At 45.8% G+C, this 18,999-nt stretch overlaps 1 protein-coding gene across 2 annotated transcripts in view; it reads left to right on the top strand.

The window, feature by feature from the left end:
* The first annotated feature begins 504 nt into the window (after positions 1–504).
* CFAP251 (cilia and flagella associated protein 251) overlaps positions 505–18,999 on the top strand; it is a 67,089-nt gene continuing 48,594 nt past the window's right edge. Inside the window, exons 1-7 of one of the 2 annotated variants that reach the window (XM_024758588.1) lie at positions 505–584; positions 1,521–1,894; positions 2,548–2,961; positions 8,645–8,785; positions 11,157–11,266; positions 16,308–16,419; positions 16,677–16,757. In XM_024758588.1, coding sequence (XP_024614356.1) covers positions 1,541–1,894; positions 2,548–2,961; positions 8,645–8,785; positions 11,157–11,266; positions 16,308–16,419; positions 16,677–16,757 — 1,212 coding nt within the window. In that variant the 5' untranslated portion in view covers positions 505–584; positions 1,521–1,540. Of the gene's footprint in view, positions 585–1,501; positions 1,895–2,547; positions 2,962–8,644; positions 8,786–11,156; positions 11,267–16,307; positions 16,420–16,676; positions 16,758–18,999 lie in introns of those variants that run through there. The other variant, XM_024758587.1, reaches the window with a different exon arrangement.

Below are 18,999 nucleotides of genomic sequence, written 5' to 3'. Positions count from 1 at the left end.
TGTGATAAGATAACGTAACCTATGAAACATTTAATCCCAGCTGGCTAAAGTTTTCTGTACAACATCTAGTGCCCGGGCGAGGAGGTGGGGAGGACAGCTGTGTGCTGCACCAGTGAGACCGGGAAATTTAGTTTGCTTTTGAGAAAGAGAATTTTATCAAACCGTTCGTACTTCTTCACATAACTTTGTCAAGTCTTCAGAAAAGTCAGAGCTGCTAGGATTGGCCGCTGCAGCTTCTCATGGGATGGCACCAAGGGAAAACATGGGGGAGAGTGGGAGGGGAGGACAGAGGTGAGAGGAAAGCCAATTTCACCTCCCAAGTCGCGGCGGCAGGGGGCGAGCTCGACCAGCTCCCCGCTCCCGCTCCCGCCGCTTTCTGGGCACGTGACCGCTGTCCAGCCTTCTTGCTTTACGGCCCGTCGCCTGCAGGCGGCAGCGATTACCATGGAGACGGGGCTTGGGTGGCGACCGTAACTAGGGAGCCCTTGGAGGAGAAAGCGGCTGCAGCTGGAGGCCGGGAGGTGGACGAGGGGTTCACGCGGCGGGAAGACCCCGGCCTTTGAGGACCAGGGTGGGCGCGCTCTGTGAGTCAGGGGCGGGGGCCCCGGCAAGGAGGGGCCTGGTGCTTCTTGGGGGGCGCTCACCCCACCTGGGCTCGGCCTGGGGCAGCTCCAGGCAGACCTGAGCTGGAGGAACGGGCCACGCCTGGGCTTTGTGCCCCCACAGACGCACACACCTGCTCCCCGCACCCCCCATGAGGAATTTGGCAAAGTTTGGCAGTCGGAAGAGGCTCTGTACTAAGGGCCCTAGACTTGAAATCTTAGCAATTTTTCAGATGGCGGAACTGAACATTGAGAGGTCTGCTTCTTACTCGCTGTATGATCTTGAATAAGTCACTTCACCTCTCAGAGCTTCAGACTCTTAAGTTTGCTGTAAGAAATAAACGAGAGAACATGTTGGGCTTTTTAACTTTCTAGACTGCTACCATTTCTCAAGCAGTCTGTGCTGCAACTGGAGCATTTTACATGCGTCATTTCATCTACACAACACCCCCAGAATTTAGGGTTATCATTTTAATTTTGCCTGTGAGCAGATTTAGACTCCGAGGGGTAAAGTGACTTGCCCAAGGTCACAGAGCACCTGAGTGGTGGAACTGGGATTCAATGCCAGGAGAGGCTGACTGGAAAGCCAACACTTTTAACCGCTAAGGTACCTGCTTCTTCCCCTATTCGTATTATTAGAACTGTTGCTAATGCCTGGGTTATCATTTTGCTGCCTGTGGGAATATGAATATATATACACTGAGTTAGAGGGCTCTAAAATCATCCTCAGAAAGATGAGGCCCGGGATCAATATTTTTAAAGATTTGAGACAGGCTTTCCCAGGAGTATGGCATTCTTTTTATTCCCATGGAAAGGAACAGAGCTGGTATTGCACATTTCATTGATGGGTTTGTGGACCAGGAAATCAAAATGGAAAACAGAGGGCCCTGCTGACTTTTATGCTCAAAATTTCTCTAGAGACATCTCCAAAGAGAAGAATGTCAGATGCAGAGGAAAACCCACTGGAAGAAACAGAAGAATATGGAGAAATAGAAATGGAAGAAGGAGAAGAAGAAGAAGAAGAAAAATATCCAAATGATGAAGAGCTAGAAAATATGCAACAGGAATTAAAAGAAGATAACACATTAGCGTGGAGAGGGTCTCAGGAGGAGGGGGAAGCAGAGGGGGAGGAAGCGGAGGGGAAGGAAGAGGGGGAAGAATTTGGGAAGGAGGAGGCAGCAGGAGCACAGGAAGAAACCACAGTGAAGCCCCAAGAAATCACCAAGTCCATGATCAGTTTGGAGAGACTTACACCAACTGATTCCCAATCAGTCTTGTCAGGAACACTCCCAGTAAGTAGGAATTTTCATTCATTCAATCATTCGTTTGTTCATTCATTCATTCCTAATCATTAATTGAATGCTTGTTACCCACTTACCTGCCAGGCTCTGCGGATATAAAACCAAGTAAGACACAATCCATTCTCTTAAGGAGCTCTAGAGTATGTAGGGAGGCAAACATTATAAAACTAAGTGCAGTGATTGAGAGGTACCTAGGAGATATGTATCTATATAAAGGCTGACTTGACCCAGCTTGGAGGATGATCAGGGAAAGCTTCCTGGAGGAGGTGTGTACCAGGGCTGACTTAAAGGACAGGGCTTAGCTGGAGTGTGCTTGTCTAAACAGCCTGTGGAAATCATCTCTGGTCCAAGGAGAAGTGACTCTCTGTGGCTCTGTGGTGGTTTTGGAGGCCACCAGTGCCACTTAGAAGAATAATTTTGCTGTTATGGGTCTGCTAGTAGGCCAAGGATAAACCTGACACACCCACGATTCATGTTATTTGAGTACAGAATGTCCCAGGCTCTTTTTAAAAAGTGCTTCATAATTCCGATGTGAGGCTAACACTAAGACTGGCTGATTAGGAAGAGAAAGGAAACTAAATGAGGGCATGTAGCAGCGTGTACTGTATTTGGAATCACAATCTCCTTTCTATTTCTTTTTTAAGAAAACCTATAGTGGTAGAGAGTCAAAGCATTCATTACAATCAGAGCTTTTGGAAACACTCGAACTTCCAAGAAGCATGGCCTCACAATTAGAGTTTCTTGATTTGGATCTAACCACTTCTGCGGAACAACAGCTTAGTTCCTCTGAAAAGCAGCCTTTGGGCGAGCTTGCAGAGGGAACGGACCAGAGGCCCCAAGATGAATTGGGACAAGAAAGGAGACACTTGGAACCAGAAAGGGGAGACTTGGAGCCAGAAAAGAGAGAAGGGAGAAAAGAAAAAAGAGTATTATACGTAAATGAGAAAAAAGAAAAAGAATTCCAGCCCAAAGCAAGCATCCCTAAGGTGTCACTGGTCTCCACTGCCACCGAGGACATTTTGTTCCAAAAGGATGACGGTGCCAACGTGTATCCCTTGGTAAGTGCAACATGCTTTTAAATTTCCCCCAGTGTTTTGAGAGTATTGTGAAATAGGGGAATTTTATGCATATGGAAAAAAATACCACCAGAAAGCTCCTTTTTAAGCTAATCACAGACCTGTGTCTTTGTAAAGTTCAGTTTGGAGCTGTGGCTGGACATGTGTGACAGTATGTGGACAGGAACACTGCATCTGGGTTCAGCAGCGATGCTCTGCAGGCAGGAAATTCCACACGTGGTTTGTCCGTTGTATAGGACGCTGCTTTCTTGGGGGAGACTCAGAATCGACTTCTCCCCTTTCCCCTCTCTTCTTGCTCCGTCTGTCTCTCTCCCTCCCTTTCCCTCTCTCTCTCCCACATCATAGTACTCCTCCTCCGTACCACCAATTCCTTGCCTTTCCCTCCTCTCCTCGCCTCTTCTGCTGTAACTGGCTTGATCCCTTTACCAGCTCCTAAAACCACCACAGGTTCCTAAAACTATCCATCCCAAGATAGATCAGTAAGTCAAAGGTCTGGAAAAAGTGAAAGCCACCGGGAAAAGCACCAGGCGGTCCAAAGGAGTCTGCCTTTGCTGCCGCTGACAGTGTTCCAGGGAGGCGCCATCTGCGAGGGTAAAAATATTATCATTTGCCAAGAGAAGGAAGAGGAGGGTTTTTTTTTTTTTCCCCTTCTCCTTCTTTCTTCCTCCATCTGCTACTTTCTGAAAATTGTTTCCTAGGATTCATCTTTTTTTCTCCCCCCCACTGTAGATTCATGCCTTTGGAAGATTTGTAAGTGATGGACTGTGTACTTAATGCAGTTCCTAACACAGAGTGAGCACTTGACAAGTGTTAACAACTAGGTGATGGTGGTGACGGTTGTGCTGTTGGTGGTGACGGAAGGATGCCGAGGGGGAAGTGCAGAGAACTGACAGCCTCCTTTCTGTAGATTTGGCTGACTTTGAGCAATGGAGTTAAAGGTTCAAGCTTGCAATTGCTCAGTCTGAAAGAAAGAATAATTGAGTTTATTTATTTATTTGGCCACACTGAGTGGCATGTTGGATCTTAGTTCCCCAATCAGAAATTGAACCCTTGCCCTCTGCCGTGGAAGCTCAGAGTCCTAATCACTGGACTGCCAGGGAAGTCCCAAGAATAATTGAGTTTTAGAGCCCATGAAGACATTTGTCTTGTTTAGCCAACTAACCAGAAATCAGGTAACGTCACTAATTAGAGCAAGCGATCTTTTTATCCAGGCCCCAGCTACCTGGACTTGACAAAAGCCACTACACAGGTCTGGGCCCCCTGTTAGCCTTGGGCTCACCGCAGAACCAAATTTTCCTAGGCCTTCTCTCTTTGCAGGTTTGCTTAGCTCTTTGGGTGTGCCGTCTTTCTTTTTCCTTTCCTTTCGCCTTTATTGTTTCTTCTTTTTGTTAAAATGAATTAGTGCTCTTTATAAAAAAAATATACAAAGGCAAAGATTCCTCTTCTCGAACACACTCCCATCCCAATCCCATTTTCCTGAGGTGACTACTGTTGCAGTTTGGTATAACTATCTCTCCAGACCTTTGTTGGTACATATATAAACACGTATCTGTGCGCACACACGCACACGATTTGTGTTTTTAGTTGTTTGTTTTTGCAGTGAGATATTCTGCATTTCTGCATGAATGTTTTTGCACTTAACATGTCTTAGAGGATTTTTGGTATCAGTGCATGTATATCCACTTCCTCATTTTAAATTCGGCTATTTCCTTATTGATGGCCATTTACGCTGTTTCTAATTTCTTGCTCTCACCAAAGGTGCTTCAGTGAGTGTGTGCCTCTCCATCTCTGTGCTCGCAGCATCCTCCTTTTCCTTTGGGCTCCCCCAGCTTATCCCAAAGGCCTGTAATAACTCGCAGTGCTCATGGTAAATAGACCTAACTGTGAATACCATCTCCAGCCAAGTAACAAGGTATCATGTGTTTATGAGAAGGAATCATATAACTATCAAATACAGTGAAATCTGATTTTGACAATAAAGTTTTGTTTTCCAGATGACCATGTTTTAGAAGAAGATTGATGTAAGAGGTGGCTGTCTCCATCATCATTCGCCATGAGTGATAAAACTAGTGCAAAATGCGATGAGTGTTAGTACTGTGTGATTTTGGTTAACGTGAGGGCTGCTCAAGCAAGGAAGTTCTGTTACTACTGAGTGAGGTCAGCCTAGTTTTGACCTTGAAAGAGGTTTACCTGGAGGCAGGAGTCCAGTTAAGAGTGTTTTCTTTTTATAACTAATCTGTTAAATCTCAAAATAAATTTCCAGGACAACTATAAGGCCTTTTAGAATTAACAGGTTTCCAAAAGAACCATCTCACTTGAAGAAATTGGCTCTTAAGAACCAGCCAGATACGAAATAGTTCCGTTCCTAGAAGTTGCAGCTTGAGGCAATTATGATTCCGTGATTCTACCACTCACACCCACACAATAAAAGACCTAAATATAAATATAAATTACAGCGAATGAGCAGATGGAATCAGGAGAGAATGGGGAATGAAGGGTGTAGGAGAGAGAAATCGGCCACGTTGCCCACTCTGTCTTGGGAGAAATATACGGTACATCAATTTAACCTTAAGTATCATTCAAAGATCAGAAAGGAAACTCACCAGATTTCATTTCTTTATTTTTTTTTTCTTTTGGCCGTGAGGCATGCAGGATCTCAGTTCCCCGACCAGGGATGGAACCCGCGCTCCCTGCAGTGGCAGCTCGGAGTCTTAACCATTGGGCCGCCAGGGAAATCCCATCACCAGATTTCATTTCTATGCTCCAATATAACCCACTGATTTTTGGTAACTAATCACTTAGCCATCACTTTAAATACTCTACCACATCAGCCTTGGTTAATTTTTTAAATAGACTTTATTATTTGGGGGCAGTTTTAGGTTTATAGAAAAATGGAATGAAAAACACAGAATTCCCACATACTCCCTTATGCCTCCTTCCCCCCTCGTCTCCTCTATTATTACCATCTTGCATTAGTGCAGTACATTTGTCGCAATTGATGAGCCAATATGGATGAATTAGAATTACCTAAAGTCCATAGTTTACCTTAGGGTTCACTCTGTGATGTACCTTCTCTGGGCTTTGACAAATGCATAATGACATGTATCTACCATTGTTGTTTGATACAGAGTAGTTTCACTGCCCTAAAAATGTCCTGTGCCCTACCTGTTCATCTCTCCCTCCCCCTTATCCCCCCCAACAAGCCCCTGATAACCATTGATTTTTATTGTCTCCATAGTTTTGCCTTTTCCACAGTGTCATGTAGTTGGAATCATACAGTTTGTGGCCTTTTCAGGCTGGCTTCTTTCACTTAGCAACATGCATTTAAGGTTCCTCCACATCTTTTCATGGCTTGCAAGCTCATTTCTTTTTATTGCTGAATAATATTCCATTGTATGAACGTACCACAGTTTATCTGTAATTTTTGTAAGAGATGTTGAATACAAAAATATACATAAACAAACTACTATTGAATTGGAAGCAATAGTTGGATAGTACCTATTATTTTTCATTTCATGAAATTTTTATTTTGGACTTGTTCCTGGCAGTGTGGAATTTTTAATCCTCCTGAGGGAATTTTGTCTCTTTTATACTTTATCCTTCCAGGGAAAATCGTGTATAAGGAACAAATACCCAGGCTGAATAATTGCCTTTCTTATGAAGTTACTTAGTGACTTTATTATAACTTGTCCATTCTACGTACTCTCATTCAGTAAATTGAATTTCACGACATTAAGTGCTCACTGTGTGTCTGGTACTGAGCTGGGTCTAGGTCCTGGGGAGAAGATGAATAGGAAGTTGTTTCTATTTACTGTTGAAGACTTTCTTCTTTTAAAGGAAACGTCTTTATTGAAATATAACGTATAAACAGAAAGCGCACACGCAAGTGTAGAACTCATTGAATTCTTACACAGTAAACACGCCTGTGTAAGCACCACGTAGCTTTTCTTTTCTTTTTATATCGAGGTAGAATTCCCATCCATAAAATCCATCCTCTTAACTTTTTCTTAAAAGATTGTGGTAAAAGGCACATAACATAAAATTTACCACCTTAACCATTTTTATGTGTAAAAGCTCAATGGTATTAAACACATTCACATGGTTGTGTAGCCACCATCATCACCCATCCCCATAACCCTCTTCATCTTGTGAAACACACACTGTACCCACAAACACCAGCTCCCCAACCCCACCCCGGTCCCCGGCTAACTGCCCTTCTACTTTCTGTCTCTATGAATTTGACTACTCTAGGGACCTCATATAAGTGGAACCATTCAGTTCATATTTGTCTTTTTGTGACTGGTGTATTTTACTTGTATAATATCCTCAAGGTCCGTCCATGTCGGAGCATGTGTCAGAATCTCCATCCCTTTGGAGGCTGAATAATACTCACCTTTTGTTTATCCATTCATCTGTTGATGGACACTGGCTTCTTTTCCACCTTTTGGTTACTGTGAAATATGCTGCTATGGACACGGGTGTACACGTATCTCTTTGAGACCCTGTTTCCTGTTCTTTGGGGTAGATACCCAGAAGTGTAATTGCTGGAGTATATGGTAATTGTATTTTCAGTTTTTTGAGGAACCTCCATACTGTTTTCCACAGCAGCTGCACCATTTCACACTCCCACCAGTAACGCACAAGGGTCCCAGTTTCTCCACATCCTTGTAAAGTTTACCCTTTAAAATTAAAAAAAGTTTTAAAAATTTATTTTTGTTGAAATATAGTTGATTTACAATGTTATGTTAGTTTCAGGGGTACAGCAAAGTGATTCATATGTATACGTATATATATATATATTCTTTTTCAGATTCTTTTCCCTTATAGGTTATTACAAGATATTGAGTATCTGTGCTATACAGTAGGTCCTTGTTGGTTATCTATTTTATACATTCCAGTAACGCACAAGGGTCCCAGTTTCTCCACATCCTTGTAAAGTTTACCCTTTAAAATTAAAAAAAGTTTTTAAAATTTATTTTTGTTGAAATATAGTTGATTTACAATGTTGTGTTAGTTTCAGGGGTACAGCAAAGTGATTCATATGTATACGTATATATATATATATTCTTTTTCAGATTCTTTTCCCTTATAGGTTATTACAAGATATTGAGTATCTGTGCTATACAGTAGGTCCTTGTTGGTTATCTATTTTATACATAGTAGTGTGTATCTGTTAATCCCCAACTCCTAATTTATCCTTCCCACCCCCCTTCCCCCTTTTGTAACCATAAGTTTGTTTTCTATGTCTGAAAATTTCCCTTTTCCAGTATACAGTTGATTGGTTTGTAGCCTGTTCTCAGAACATTTCCGTCGCCCCAGAAAGAAACCCATACGCAGTAAGCAGTCGCTCCCCATTCCCGCTCCCCTCACCCCCTGGCAACCACTCATCTGCTTTCTGTCTCTATGGATCTGCGTGTTCTGGACATTTTATGTGGATGGGGTCACACAGTATGTGGTCCTTCGCATCTGGCTCCTTTCACGTAGCATCACGTTTTCAGGCGTCATCCGCGGTGTAGCGTGCTCTTGAGGACTTCTCAAGGTGATGTCTCTTCATTGGCTGATGATGTGAATCCTTCTCCTCCAGGACTCAGGCAGGGAGTACCCGGTGTCACAGCTCTGGGTTTGTGCACGGTAGTGTCTTCCCGGTTTTACCTTTGTCTTCCAGGCCATGACCTGGTCGTTCGGATGGAACAGTTCCCTTCCTGTTTACTACATTCAAGATGAAAACCAGAGAGTTCTTCTGTATGCCAGTGCTCACACTGCGGTCATCTACGATGTCTTCAAGAATAACCAGCACCATCTTCAGGTTTGCAGGTTTTCTTACTTCAAGTGAAAGAGGTGGTTTTTAACCTGAATACAGCACTTTGGTTGTTATTGTTGTTGCTTTTTAATTAGTTAATTTATTTATTTTGGGCTGTGTTGGGTCTTCGTTGCTGCACGCAGGCTTTCTCTAGTTACGGCGAGCAGGGGCTACTTTTTGTTGCAGTGCGCAGGCTTCTCATTGCGGTGGCTTCTCTTGCTGCGGAGCACGGGCTCTAGGTGTGCAGGCTCAGTAGTTGTGGCATGCGGGCCCTGTAGTTGTGGCTCGCGGGCTCTAGAGCACAGGCTCAGCAGTTGTGGCGCACGGGCTTAGTTGCTCCGCAGCATGTGGGATCTTCCTGGACCAGGGCTCGAACCAGTGTCCCCTGCATTGGCAGGTGGATTCTTAACCACTGTGCCACCAGGGAAGTCCAGCACTTTGGTTTTTATTTCAGGGGTCAACTTCATTCCATCTCATACACATTTTCCCTCTTCTCTTCTGAACCACAGCAAATTTTTTTTTAGGAACACATTTTATTGTGCGTTTTCTCTCTGATTCTAATCAGAATAGCAGTTGACTTTAATATTATAGTAACTAAAATCTAAAGCATCTGTATTTTTTACATTTCTGTAAAAATGTGGTCAGGAGAGACCATGTTGTCTCCACAGGACTATGGTGAGATGCAAAGGGAAGGGATTCGAACCTAATTAACACTCAGACTCCTTTCCAGGGCTCAAAGGGCTTTGATCCTCCTACTCCTGCTGAGAAATGAGTGTTAATATTCCCATTTCACAGGAGAGGAAACTGAGGCTCAGAGGGATTTAGCTGACTTGCCCAAGGCTGTGCTAGCAGATGCTGAAGCCAGGTCTTACATCCAGGTCTCCTGACTTCAAAGCATTACGTAGGTCAGTCTTTCCTCCTGTCTCCTCCCTCCAGCACTTGGCTTTATTTACACCCTGCTCTGTGCCTCCCCGAATGCCCCACATGCCTGCCTTCCCCTCACCGCTCTGCCTCCTCTGTTCCGGATGTTTTTGACCCCTTTTTCATCATTTACCTGTCCAAATGTCACGTTTTCCTGGTGTCCGACTTTCCACTAGTTAACCCAGTAAACAGTTCCATGTTACCCTTTTCAGTTGACATATAAGGACCTTCCTTAGTCAATGCCTAGATCAGAAACTTCACAAAGTATTTTCCAAGAGCTCAGCCAGTATTCAGCATCGTGCCAGGGATCCAAGACACGTGGGTGTAACTTAAGGAATTTGCTTTCTAGAAGTCCTGAAATACACACACAGTCAGCAAGCAGACCTTCTCAGAGCTTAGTTGAATGTGTAGCACTGAGCACAGAGGTAGCAGCAGGGGGAGAAAGCACAGTGTGGTGGGCAGGCTCAGAGTCAGGGGGGCGGGCGGGGCAGAGGGGCTGAGAAGTAGGGAGGCGTCCAGCCTCTGCAGAGTTGGATGGCTGGGAGTGGCCTTGGCCATTCGTTCGTTCATTCATTCATCCCACGTGTATTTATCATAACCACTATGTTTCAGGTGATGGCTCTGTAGTCATGAAAAAATAGATCTAGTCCCCCCTCATGGAGAGACAGTCGTTAAACAAGTGAACATAGAAGCATATACCTAAAGATTTTAACAGTTGCTCGAAAGGAAACGTGAAAATGCTCTAAGAGGGAAGAATCAGGGTGAGAGGAGATTCCTCTGGATTGGGTGGGCAGGGAATTAAAAAGTGCTGTTTGTGCCAAGACCTGAAGGCTGAGCGTGAGCTAGCCCGGGGCCGTTTTGCCGGGGAACAGCATCCCAGACAGACAGAGCTCCGAGTTTTCAGGCCTCGTGCTTGAGGCCCAGAGAGAGGCCAGAGTGAGCGAGGGGTGACACGGGAGGAGGGAAACGGGTTGTTTCCCGGCTGCCATCTTGTTTGTGTTTCCAGAAGATTCCTCTGTTGTGTGGGGAAGATTGTAGGAGGATACGAGTGAAAGCAGAGGCCCGTGAGGAGGCTTTGGTTCCAGAGCTGCTCAGTGACCTGAGTGAGCAGTTTTGGGGGAGATGAGGCTGGTAGGGAGGTTCGAGGGGGGCTGGAGGTGGGGGGACCTAGACATGTATTCTCAACGTGGGTTCAGAATCGGGTATACGCCTCGACCCCTAGGAAGCCACTGTTCTTGCAGGGAGTGCAGCTTACCCTGAGAGTGTTTTGAGGGGAAGTTTGAAAACCTCCGGCTGTAGAGAAACACCAGGGAAGGCGGGTGGGAGTAGGATTTTCAGCCAGCGGCATCTGGAAAGGGAGCTCAGGTGTGCCTCCGGGGCCCCGACTTTCCTGCTGGTGCCAGGGCTGGGCCCCCCACAACCCCTGTCTCAGAGCGACTTTTCTCCACGTCTGCAGGGCCACCTCAACGTCATCTCCTGCCTCTGCATCAGTGAAAACAGGCGCTGGGTCGCCACGGCTGACAAAGGGCCCGACTGCCTGATAATCATATGGGACTGCTTCACGGGGTAGGCATGTCGCAGCCACTTCCCCCCGCGTTTTTGTACAGTGTCTGCCACTGTGACCCGCAAAAAAAGGAGTCATGCCGGTCCAGGGATACAGAAGCTGGTGCTGGGAGGCAGGGCGAGGGGCGAGGTTCTCAGGGGAGGTTGTCTTATTGCCTCAAGGCCTGTTGGGATGACATTACTTTGGTGAATTTCCCATGGGTGATTCTTGGCTCTCTAAGCCCAGAAACTTGGTTTGTCGGTGGCCCCCAGGCAGACTGGGCTGAGGGAGGCTAACTCACACTCACCCAGCTGGGAGACCCAGAGAAATTATGTGACTTTCACCATCTGCCAAAAAAAAAAAAGACTAATCGTACTTACTGTCTTCATTTCCCTGGGCTCTGTAAGAAATTACGCCAATCTGGGTGGCTTAAAATCACAGAAATTTATTTTCTCACTGTTCATGAGGCCAAATGTCTGAAATTGGGGAGTCTGCAGGGAGCTCCTGGGGCCCTGAGAGAGAATCTGTCCCATGCTCCCCTCCTCCTTTGGGTGGTTGCTGGCATCCTTGGTGGTCCTTGACCTGTAGACACGTCACTCCAGCCTCTGCTTCCATCTTCATGTGGCGTTTCCCCCTCTGTGTCTCTCTGTAAGGCCTTCTCTTTTATAAGGACTCCAGTCATTGGGTTTAGGGTCCACCCTAACCAGTATGACCTCATCTTAACTAATTACATCCGCAGAGACTCTCTTTCTGTATAAGCTCGCTTCTGAGGTTCTGGGTGGAATGAATTTCAAGGGGGCGCTATTTGATCTACTCTACTTACCCTACGGGATTGTTAGGAAGATCCAGAGCACAGCACCTGGCCCAGGAGAGATGCTCACAGATGTGTGTCCTTTCGTAATTCCTGGTCCTAGAGGCAGAGAGTAGTGCTAGATTCCCTGACAAGATTGTAAGGTCTTGGTTGGGTGTGTAGGGGGATGGGATGGGGGGAGGTGGGGGGTGGACGAGTCCAGGTGGAGAAGAAGTTTAGGAAGAAGTTATGTTGAATGTTCTGTGACACAGGAACTGCTGTCTCCCAGGTGACCAGTGGCCTCCATAGGGCCATATTACCTAATCATTTCCCCTGGCCCCTCTGACACCATGTCCCCTGGTCCTCATCCTGCTTGCTGTCTGTTCCCTCTCAGACTCTTTTCAGCCTCATCCTCCTCTGGCCATTCCTTAGCTGTGGCCTCAGGGCGTGAGGTCGCTGTTGGTGATGTTCTCCAGCCAGGCAGGAGCAGAGCCAGGGTTTGAAACTGCGCCATCTTACTCTCAACAGCCGTCTCAGTGTTTCCTGTCTGCTGATGGGGAAGCTGCTGGAGGACAGTCCACCTGCATGTCCCGTGGACATCTCCTGCTAAAATGTCCAAAAGTCCTGCGCCTCCACCTCCAAATAACTTCTGAACCCACATCCACCGCCTCTGCCCACCCTCTCCTGCTTGGGCCATTGCAGTAGCCTCCTGACCGATCTCCCCCACTGCAGTTTCGCTCTTCAACCCAGCCTCCTGACACTGAACCACTTTTAAGTGTATATACAATTCACTGGCATTGATGACATTCACGGTGTTGTGCAGCCGTCACCACTATTTCCAGAACACTCGCAGCACCCAATCAGAAGATCTGAACTAATGAAGTCCTCATTCTCCCCTCCCCTCAACCTCTAATCTACTTTCTAGCTGTAAAGATTTGCCTATTCTGGACATCTCATGTCCGTGGACTCATACAATATGTGGCTTTTGTGTCTGGCTTCTTTTACTTATAATATTTTCAAAATTCTTCCATGTTGTAGCATGAATCAGTACTCCATTCCTTTTTTTAGCTGTTTAAGATTCCATTGCATGGATATAACACATTTTGTTTATCCATTCATCTGTTGATTTTTTTTTTTTTTTTTTTTTTTGCGGTACGCAGGCCTCTCACTGTTGTGGCCTCTCCCGTTGCGGAGCACAGGCTCAGCGGCCATGGCTCACGGGCCCAGCCGCTCCACGGCACGCGGGATCCTCACGGACCGGGTCACGAACCCGCATCCCCTGCATTGGCAGGCGGACTCTCAACCACTGCGCCACCAGGGAAGCCCCCTGATGTTGTTTTAAATGCACATGTGTAAGGGGACTTCCCTGGTGGTCCAGTAGTTAAGACTCCGTGCTTCCACTGCAGCGGCCATGGGTTCGATCCCTGGTCAGGGAACTAAGATCCTGCCTGCCTCGAGGCCAAAAAAAAAATACACATGTATGGCCATCATCATATATCATCATATGGTTTTTCTCTACAACATTTTGAGCGTGATCTTTTCCCATGTGCAAAATCCTAACGGGCTCCCCTGCTGCCCGTTGTCAGCTCAGCCCTTGTTACAGGGAGTACACGCTCACATCCTAGCCATGCAAACACTTCCCCCACGAAATCAAATTCCCGTCTGCTTGCCTAGCGATCGTCTCTAGCGATTACATGCTTTTCAGCTGCAAGAAATGGCACATCCACCTGACACACACGAGGGAAAGTCATCTCCTGCATCAGGAAGTCCTGAGGCAGGAAGGATGGGCCCCTCTGGTGCCTCTCTTCTCTCAAGCCTTTGCTGACAGCTCCCCTGCCCCAGGCAGAGCTGGCCTCCATTCAAACAGTGTTTATCCTTTGCTTTCTTCTTGTTTATAGAGCTGTCTCCCCCACTAGACCGGAGGTGACTCTGGCAGTCATTTTTTAAAATTACAAAGTGAAGTGTGTCTGTGGTTAACAATTAAAATGATATGTCGGTATGAGTTTTATGATATTGCAAATGATGACTCTGGGAACCCAGAAAGGATTCTCTGGTTTTAGAATTAATATTCACCTTATTAAAGTGATAAACGGTACTTCTTCCTTGAGATATTAGTTCAACTTAAATCTTACTCTGTAAATCTAGCGTATTTTTGCAATTGCCTATAAGGGGGCTTTGATTAATGTTTGGTCTCACAAATTTTATTAACTCCTTTTAAACATTTTAAACTGCATTTAGAAATTGAGTATATTCAGTTTCATCTTTAAGTTCTTTAGTGGTCTGATTAACAAATAAATCCTTCACCAGTACTTAAGTAATTCTTGTAAATCTAATAAATTAGACATAAATATGGCAAGTCCTAAGTTCTCTTAAGTGTTCACGTATTGTTTATAAACCTAATACAATTTGAATTTAAAATCACAAGTCTAAATCAACTACAGACTTTCAATTAGAATCACAAATTAATCTGTTAGAGACTCTAATATCTTAAATTCTCTTAAACATGACCCATCCTTAAAAAAAGGAACAAATTCTCTTATCACAAATATGTTAAGAGTACGGGTCCAACTGACTTATCTTCTCTGCGTTTAATTCTAAATATCCCTGGGGATGAGATACACCTTCCCACGAAGAACGTCATTATGTCATTCCCAACAACTTTAGGACTCCCTTCCCAAGGCAATTTTTGGGGCCACGTCTCAGTGGGATGAAATATCTCAAGTGACAGAGAACCAGACAGGTCCTCAGCTAGGGCACAGACTTGGTTCCAGCCAATTGGGACACCGATGTGACATACTGAGGCCTGTGTGACATACTGAGGCCTGTGTATATTCGCTGTAACAAGGTATCCATAATGAAAAACCAACGGGGGGTCTGCATAGCCCGCGTTCCGGGATTAAGTCTTCCTACCACCCACTCTTCCAGTGGAAGTCAGGGACCCCCACCACATCACAGCTTACTTCCATCATTGCTCCAGCTATTTCTTGCATTTCTTTGGCTCTCTCAGGTATTCAGATATCATCTAATTAAATTCTGCATGTGTTAAGGCTTTGTCTGCATCTTACAGTTCTAAAGTCTTGCCAGTGACACAATGCAGACGTGTAAGAAAAAAAAAAATAAGTCCCCCTTCACCCAAACCTATATCCAGAGTCACCATGTAGTTTGGAGTTCATTCCTCCAGACTTTTTTCTATACACACACACACACACACACACACACACACACACACACACACTCTCTCTCTCTCTCTCTCTCTCTCTCTCTCTCTCTCTCTCTCCTTCCTCTCTCTCTCTCAGGATGATGCTACGTCTACTGTTTTGCTATTTGCTTTTTTCCACAAAACTTTGGTCACTTTCCCAAATCTGCCTCATTTGTTTTGAAGGTGGCATGCTTTTTCATTATATGGTTTACCGTGATATTTTTTAAACAAATCCCATATTAATGGATATTTATGTTGTTTCCAGATTTTTGCTATTAAAGCAGTGCCACAATAAACATGAACTGGCATTTATCTCTGTTTACTTTTGCTATTATTTCTCTAGGAAAAAAAAAGTTGTAGAAGTGGAATTGACGAGTCTTAGGGTCTGTGCATTGAGGATTTTGACAGATGCAGGGAAGTTGCTGTCGAGAAAGCCTGTGCTTGTTTACACTCCCCCTTCTGGAGGAGGACGCCGGCTTTCCTGAGAGCTAGGATGGTGTCCTAGACATCTTGTTTCATGTTCTCATCCTTCACGCCTGGCACAGAATCAGCACTCGATAATGAAGGAGAGACTAGAGCTCCAGGAGAGAACAAAGCATGTTTACGTGCTGCCCTGAGTTAGTTTTTGTTTTAAATTTGAGTAAAATTCACATAACATAAAAGTAACCATTTTAAAGTGAACAACTCAGTGGCATTTAGTATATGCACAGTGTGGTGCAACCACCGCCTCTTATGTGGTTGCAGAACATTTTCTTCACCGCAGAAGGAAACCCTGAAACCATCAGCCTTCACATCCCGCTCCCCTACCCTCTGGAAAACACGCACCTGCTTTCCGCCTCTATGGATTTGCCTATCTTGGAGGTTTGATATAAATGGAATCATACAATCTGTAGCGTTTGGTGTCTGGCTTCTTTCACTCAGCACCATGGTTTCAAGGTTCATCCGTGTTGTTGCCTGTGTCAGTGCTTCACTCCTTTTTTATGGCGGAGCAACTTTCCATCATGTGGGTGGACCACGTTTGTTTCTCCGTAGCTGTTCTGTTCCTGACCTGGGTGTCCCCCGTCCTGTCTTGCAGCATTCCTGTGCACACGATATTCGACAGCTGCCCAGAAGGTGACGGCATCAGGGCCATAGCCATCACCCGCGATGCCAAGTACCTGGCGACCATCTCAGACGCTGAGATCCAGGTACAGGGCTTGTCACGGCAGCTTCAGCGGCTGGCCCGCCCGTCACAAGTGTCCCCGCAAGCAGCTCTGCTCAGGCCGTGTGGCGTCTGTGGTTCTCTTGGTGGAGGGGGGTGACCGGTCAGGGGCTCCCTGCCTGCGGCTTAGCTCACTGTGCTTTGCTTAGTTAGCGGAGGTCACTGGCTTACCACAAGAGGTGTAGGCTCCTCCAGTAGCCTTCAGGAATCTTCTCACTCTCCTCTGTCTGCCATCACTTACAGAAACTTTGCATCTGGAGGTGGACTTTAGCTGTGGAAACACCGGCCTGCACTCTTAACCTTCCCAAAGAGTATGGTTTTCAGGTGAGTTCATTTCGAGCCTGTAAAGATCCACCTAAAGGTACACTGAAGCCAGTTCAAAACTACTTTTTGTTTTACTGGAGCTTTGTTATGGTGTCCAAGAGCTTTTAAAAAACTCCTGTCCATGATCTCATTTTATTTTTGATGATAATAGCTAATTTTTTTTTTTTTTTCGGTACGCGGGCCTCTCACTGTTGTGGCCTCTCCCGTTGCGGAGCACAGGCTCCGGACGCGCAGGCTCAGCAGCCATGGCTCACGGGCCCAGCCGCTCCGCGGCATGTGGGATCTTCCCGGACCGGGCACGAACCCGCGTCCCCTGCATCGGCAGGCGGACTCCCAACCACTGCGCCACCAGGGAAGCCCCGCTAATTTTTTTGATCACCTCTTATGTGCCAGATTGTGCTAAGTTCTTTGCATACAGTATCTCATGTAATCCGTGCAAACATGCTGAGAAGATGTTACTGTGGGATTCATATTACTACTATTAACTATCAAATAATTGGTCTAAAGTCACCCAGCTAGCAGCCTTTCTTATTCTAGAAGCATGTTCTGAACTGCTCTGCATATAGGGGAGTTATTCTTCTCGATTTGCGTGAGGTGACTTGCCGAGGGCACCCAGAGCATTGACTGTGCTGCTCTGCATCATCTCATTCATGCTCGCAGCCGTCATTCACCTGCATTTATTGAGTACCTACTGTGTACCAGACACTGTGGTAAGGATGTACATGGCTTGTGTGAACCAGAACCCAAGCAGGGGGTCTGGGTGACTGGACTCAGCAAGGCACACATCATTATCAGCTTTATGTCTCTCCTGCTCTCCCTCTGCCAACATTCCTTCTGCTCCCTCAAAAAAATTTCCTTCCTTGTTTTTTTTTTTTTTTTGGCCATACCGCATGGCTTGTGGGACCTTAGTTCCCCAACCAGGGATCAAACCTGCACCCTTGGCAGTGAAAGCACGGAGTCCTAACCACTGAACCGCCAGGGAAGTGCCCCCCACAATTTCCTTACTTCTCAAAGCTACCAGCCATACCTGGGTATTTAGGATGGGTTTTTCTATTGCTACCAAAAATGCGTTGGGGATTTTGATAGAGATTGCATTGAATCTATAGATTGCTTTGGGTAGTCTTGTCATCTTAACAGCATTGTCTTCCAGTCCACGAGCATGGATATCTTTCTGTTTATTTTATTTGTTTCTTTTTTAATAGATTTATTTTATTTATTTATTTATGGCTGTGTTGGGTCTCCCTCCCTACCCCACCCCTCCAGGCGGTCACAAAGCACCGAGCTGATCTCCCGGCAGGCGGATTCTTGACAACTGCGCCACCAGGGAAGCCCCTGTCTTTCTGTTTATTTACGTCTTCTTTAATTTCTTTCAGCAGCAGCAGCATTTTGTAGTTTTCAGCGTACAAATCTTTCACCTCCTCGGCTAAATTTATTCCTAAGTATTTTTTTTTTGATGCTATTATTAAGTGGAATTGTTTTCTTAATTTTCTTCTCAGAATGTTCATTGTTAGTGTATAGAACTTCAACTGATTTCTATATTGCAACTTTGCTAAACACACATGGCTATTGAAATTTCGGGAATTCCCTGGCAGTCCAGTGGTTGGGACTCCGCATTTACACTGCAGGGAGCTCAGGTTCAATCCCTGGTTGGGGAACTAAGATCCCCACAAGCCGTGTGGCGTGATCCAAACAAACAAAAATGGAAATTGATTAAAGTTAAAGTACAAATTCATTTCCTCGGCTTCACTAGCCACATTTCAGCCACTCATTATCCACATGCGGCTGGTGGCTACATTGTTGGCAGCACAGGTGTTAGAACACCTCCACCCCAACGGGCAGTGCTGCTGGACAGCACCACACAAGCTCCCCCAGTTCTGGGTGAGCCCCACCCTCAGCCTCCTCTGGACCTGGACCCCAGTGGGCTGAATGTAGCTGGGGAGAAGCACCCAATCCAGCAGATTCATCCTACTTGCAATTCAGTCACGAATTTCAAGACGGCTCTGGGCCTGGCTTGGCCGCTCTGGTCGGCTGTGACACTTTTCATTTCCAGAGACGACAGTTTCACACCTGCTCATCCCACCTCCCCACTCCCTGCTTCCCATGCTCAGCGGGTGACCGCCCCCAACCCTGTGTTTCATTGAGAAAATGGAAGCCATCAGATACAAACACGGGCCTGTTCTCCCTCCCCAGCCTGCAACACACCTTCAACCCCGCCATCTTCTCTTTTCCCCTCTGCCTGGGG

Source organism: Neophocaena asiaeorientalis, unplaced genomic scaffold (genome assembly GCF_003031525.2).
Source record: "Neophocaena asiaeorientalis asiaeorientalis breed wild unplaced genomic scaffold, Neophocaena_asiaeorientalis_V1.1 scaffold77, whole genome shotgun sequence".
Lineage (NCBI taxonomy): Eukaryota > Metazoa > Chordata > Mammalia > Artiodactyla > Phocoenidae > Neophocaena > Neophocaena asiaeorientalis.
Note: the sequence above shows the minus strand (reverse complement) of the source record. Positions and strands in the feature narration are given on the sequence as shown.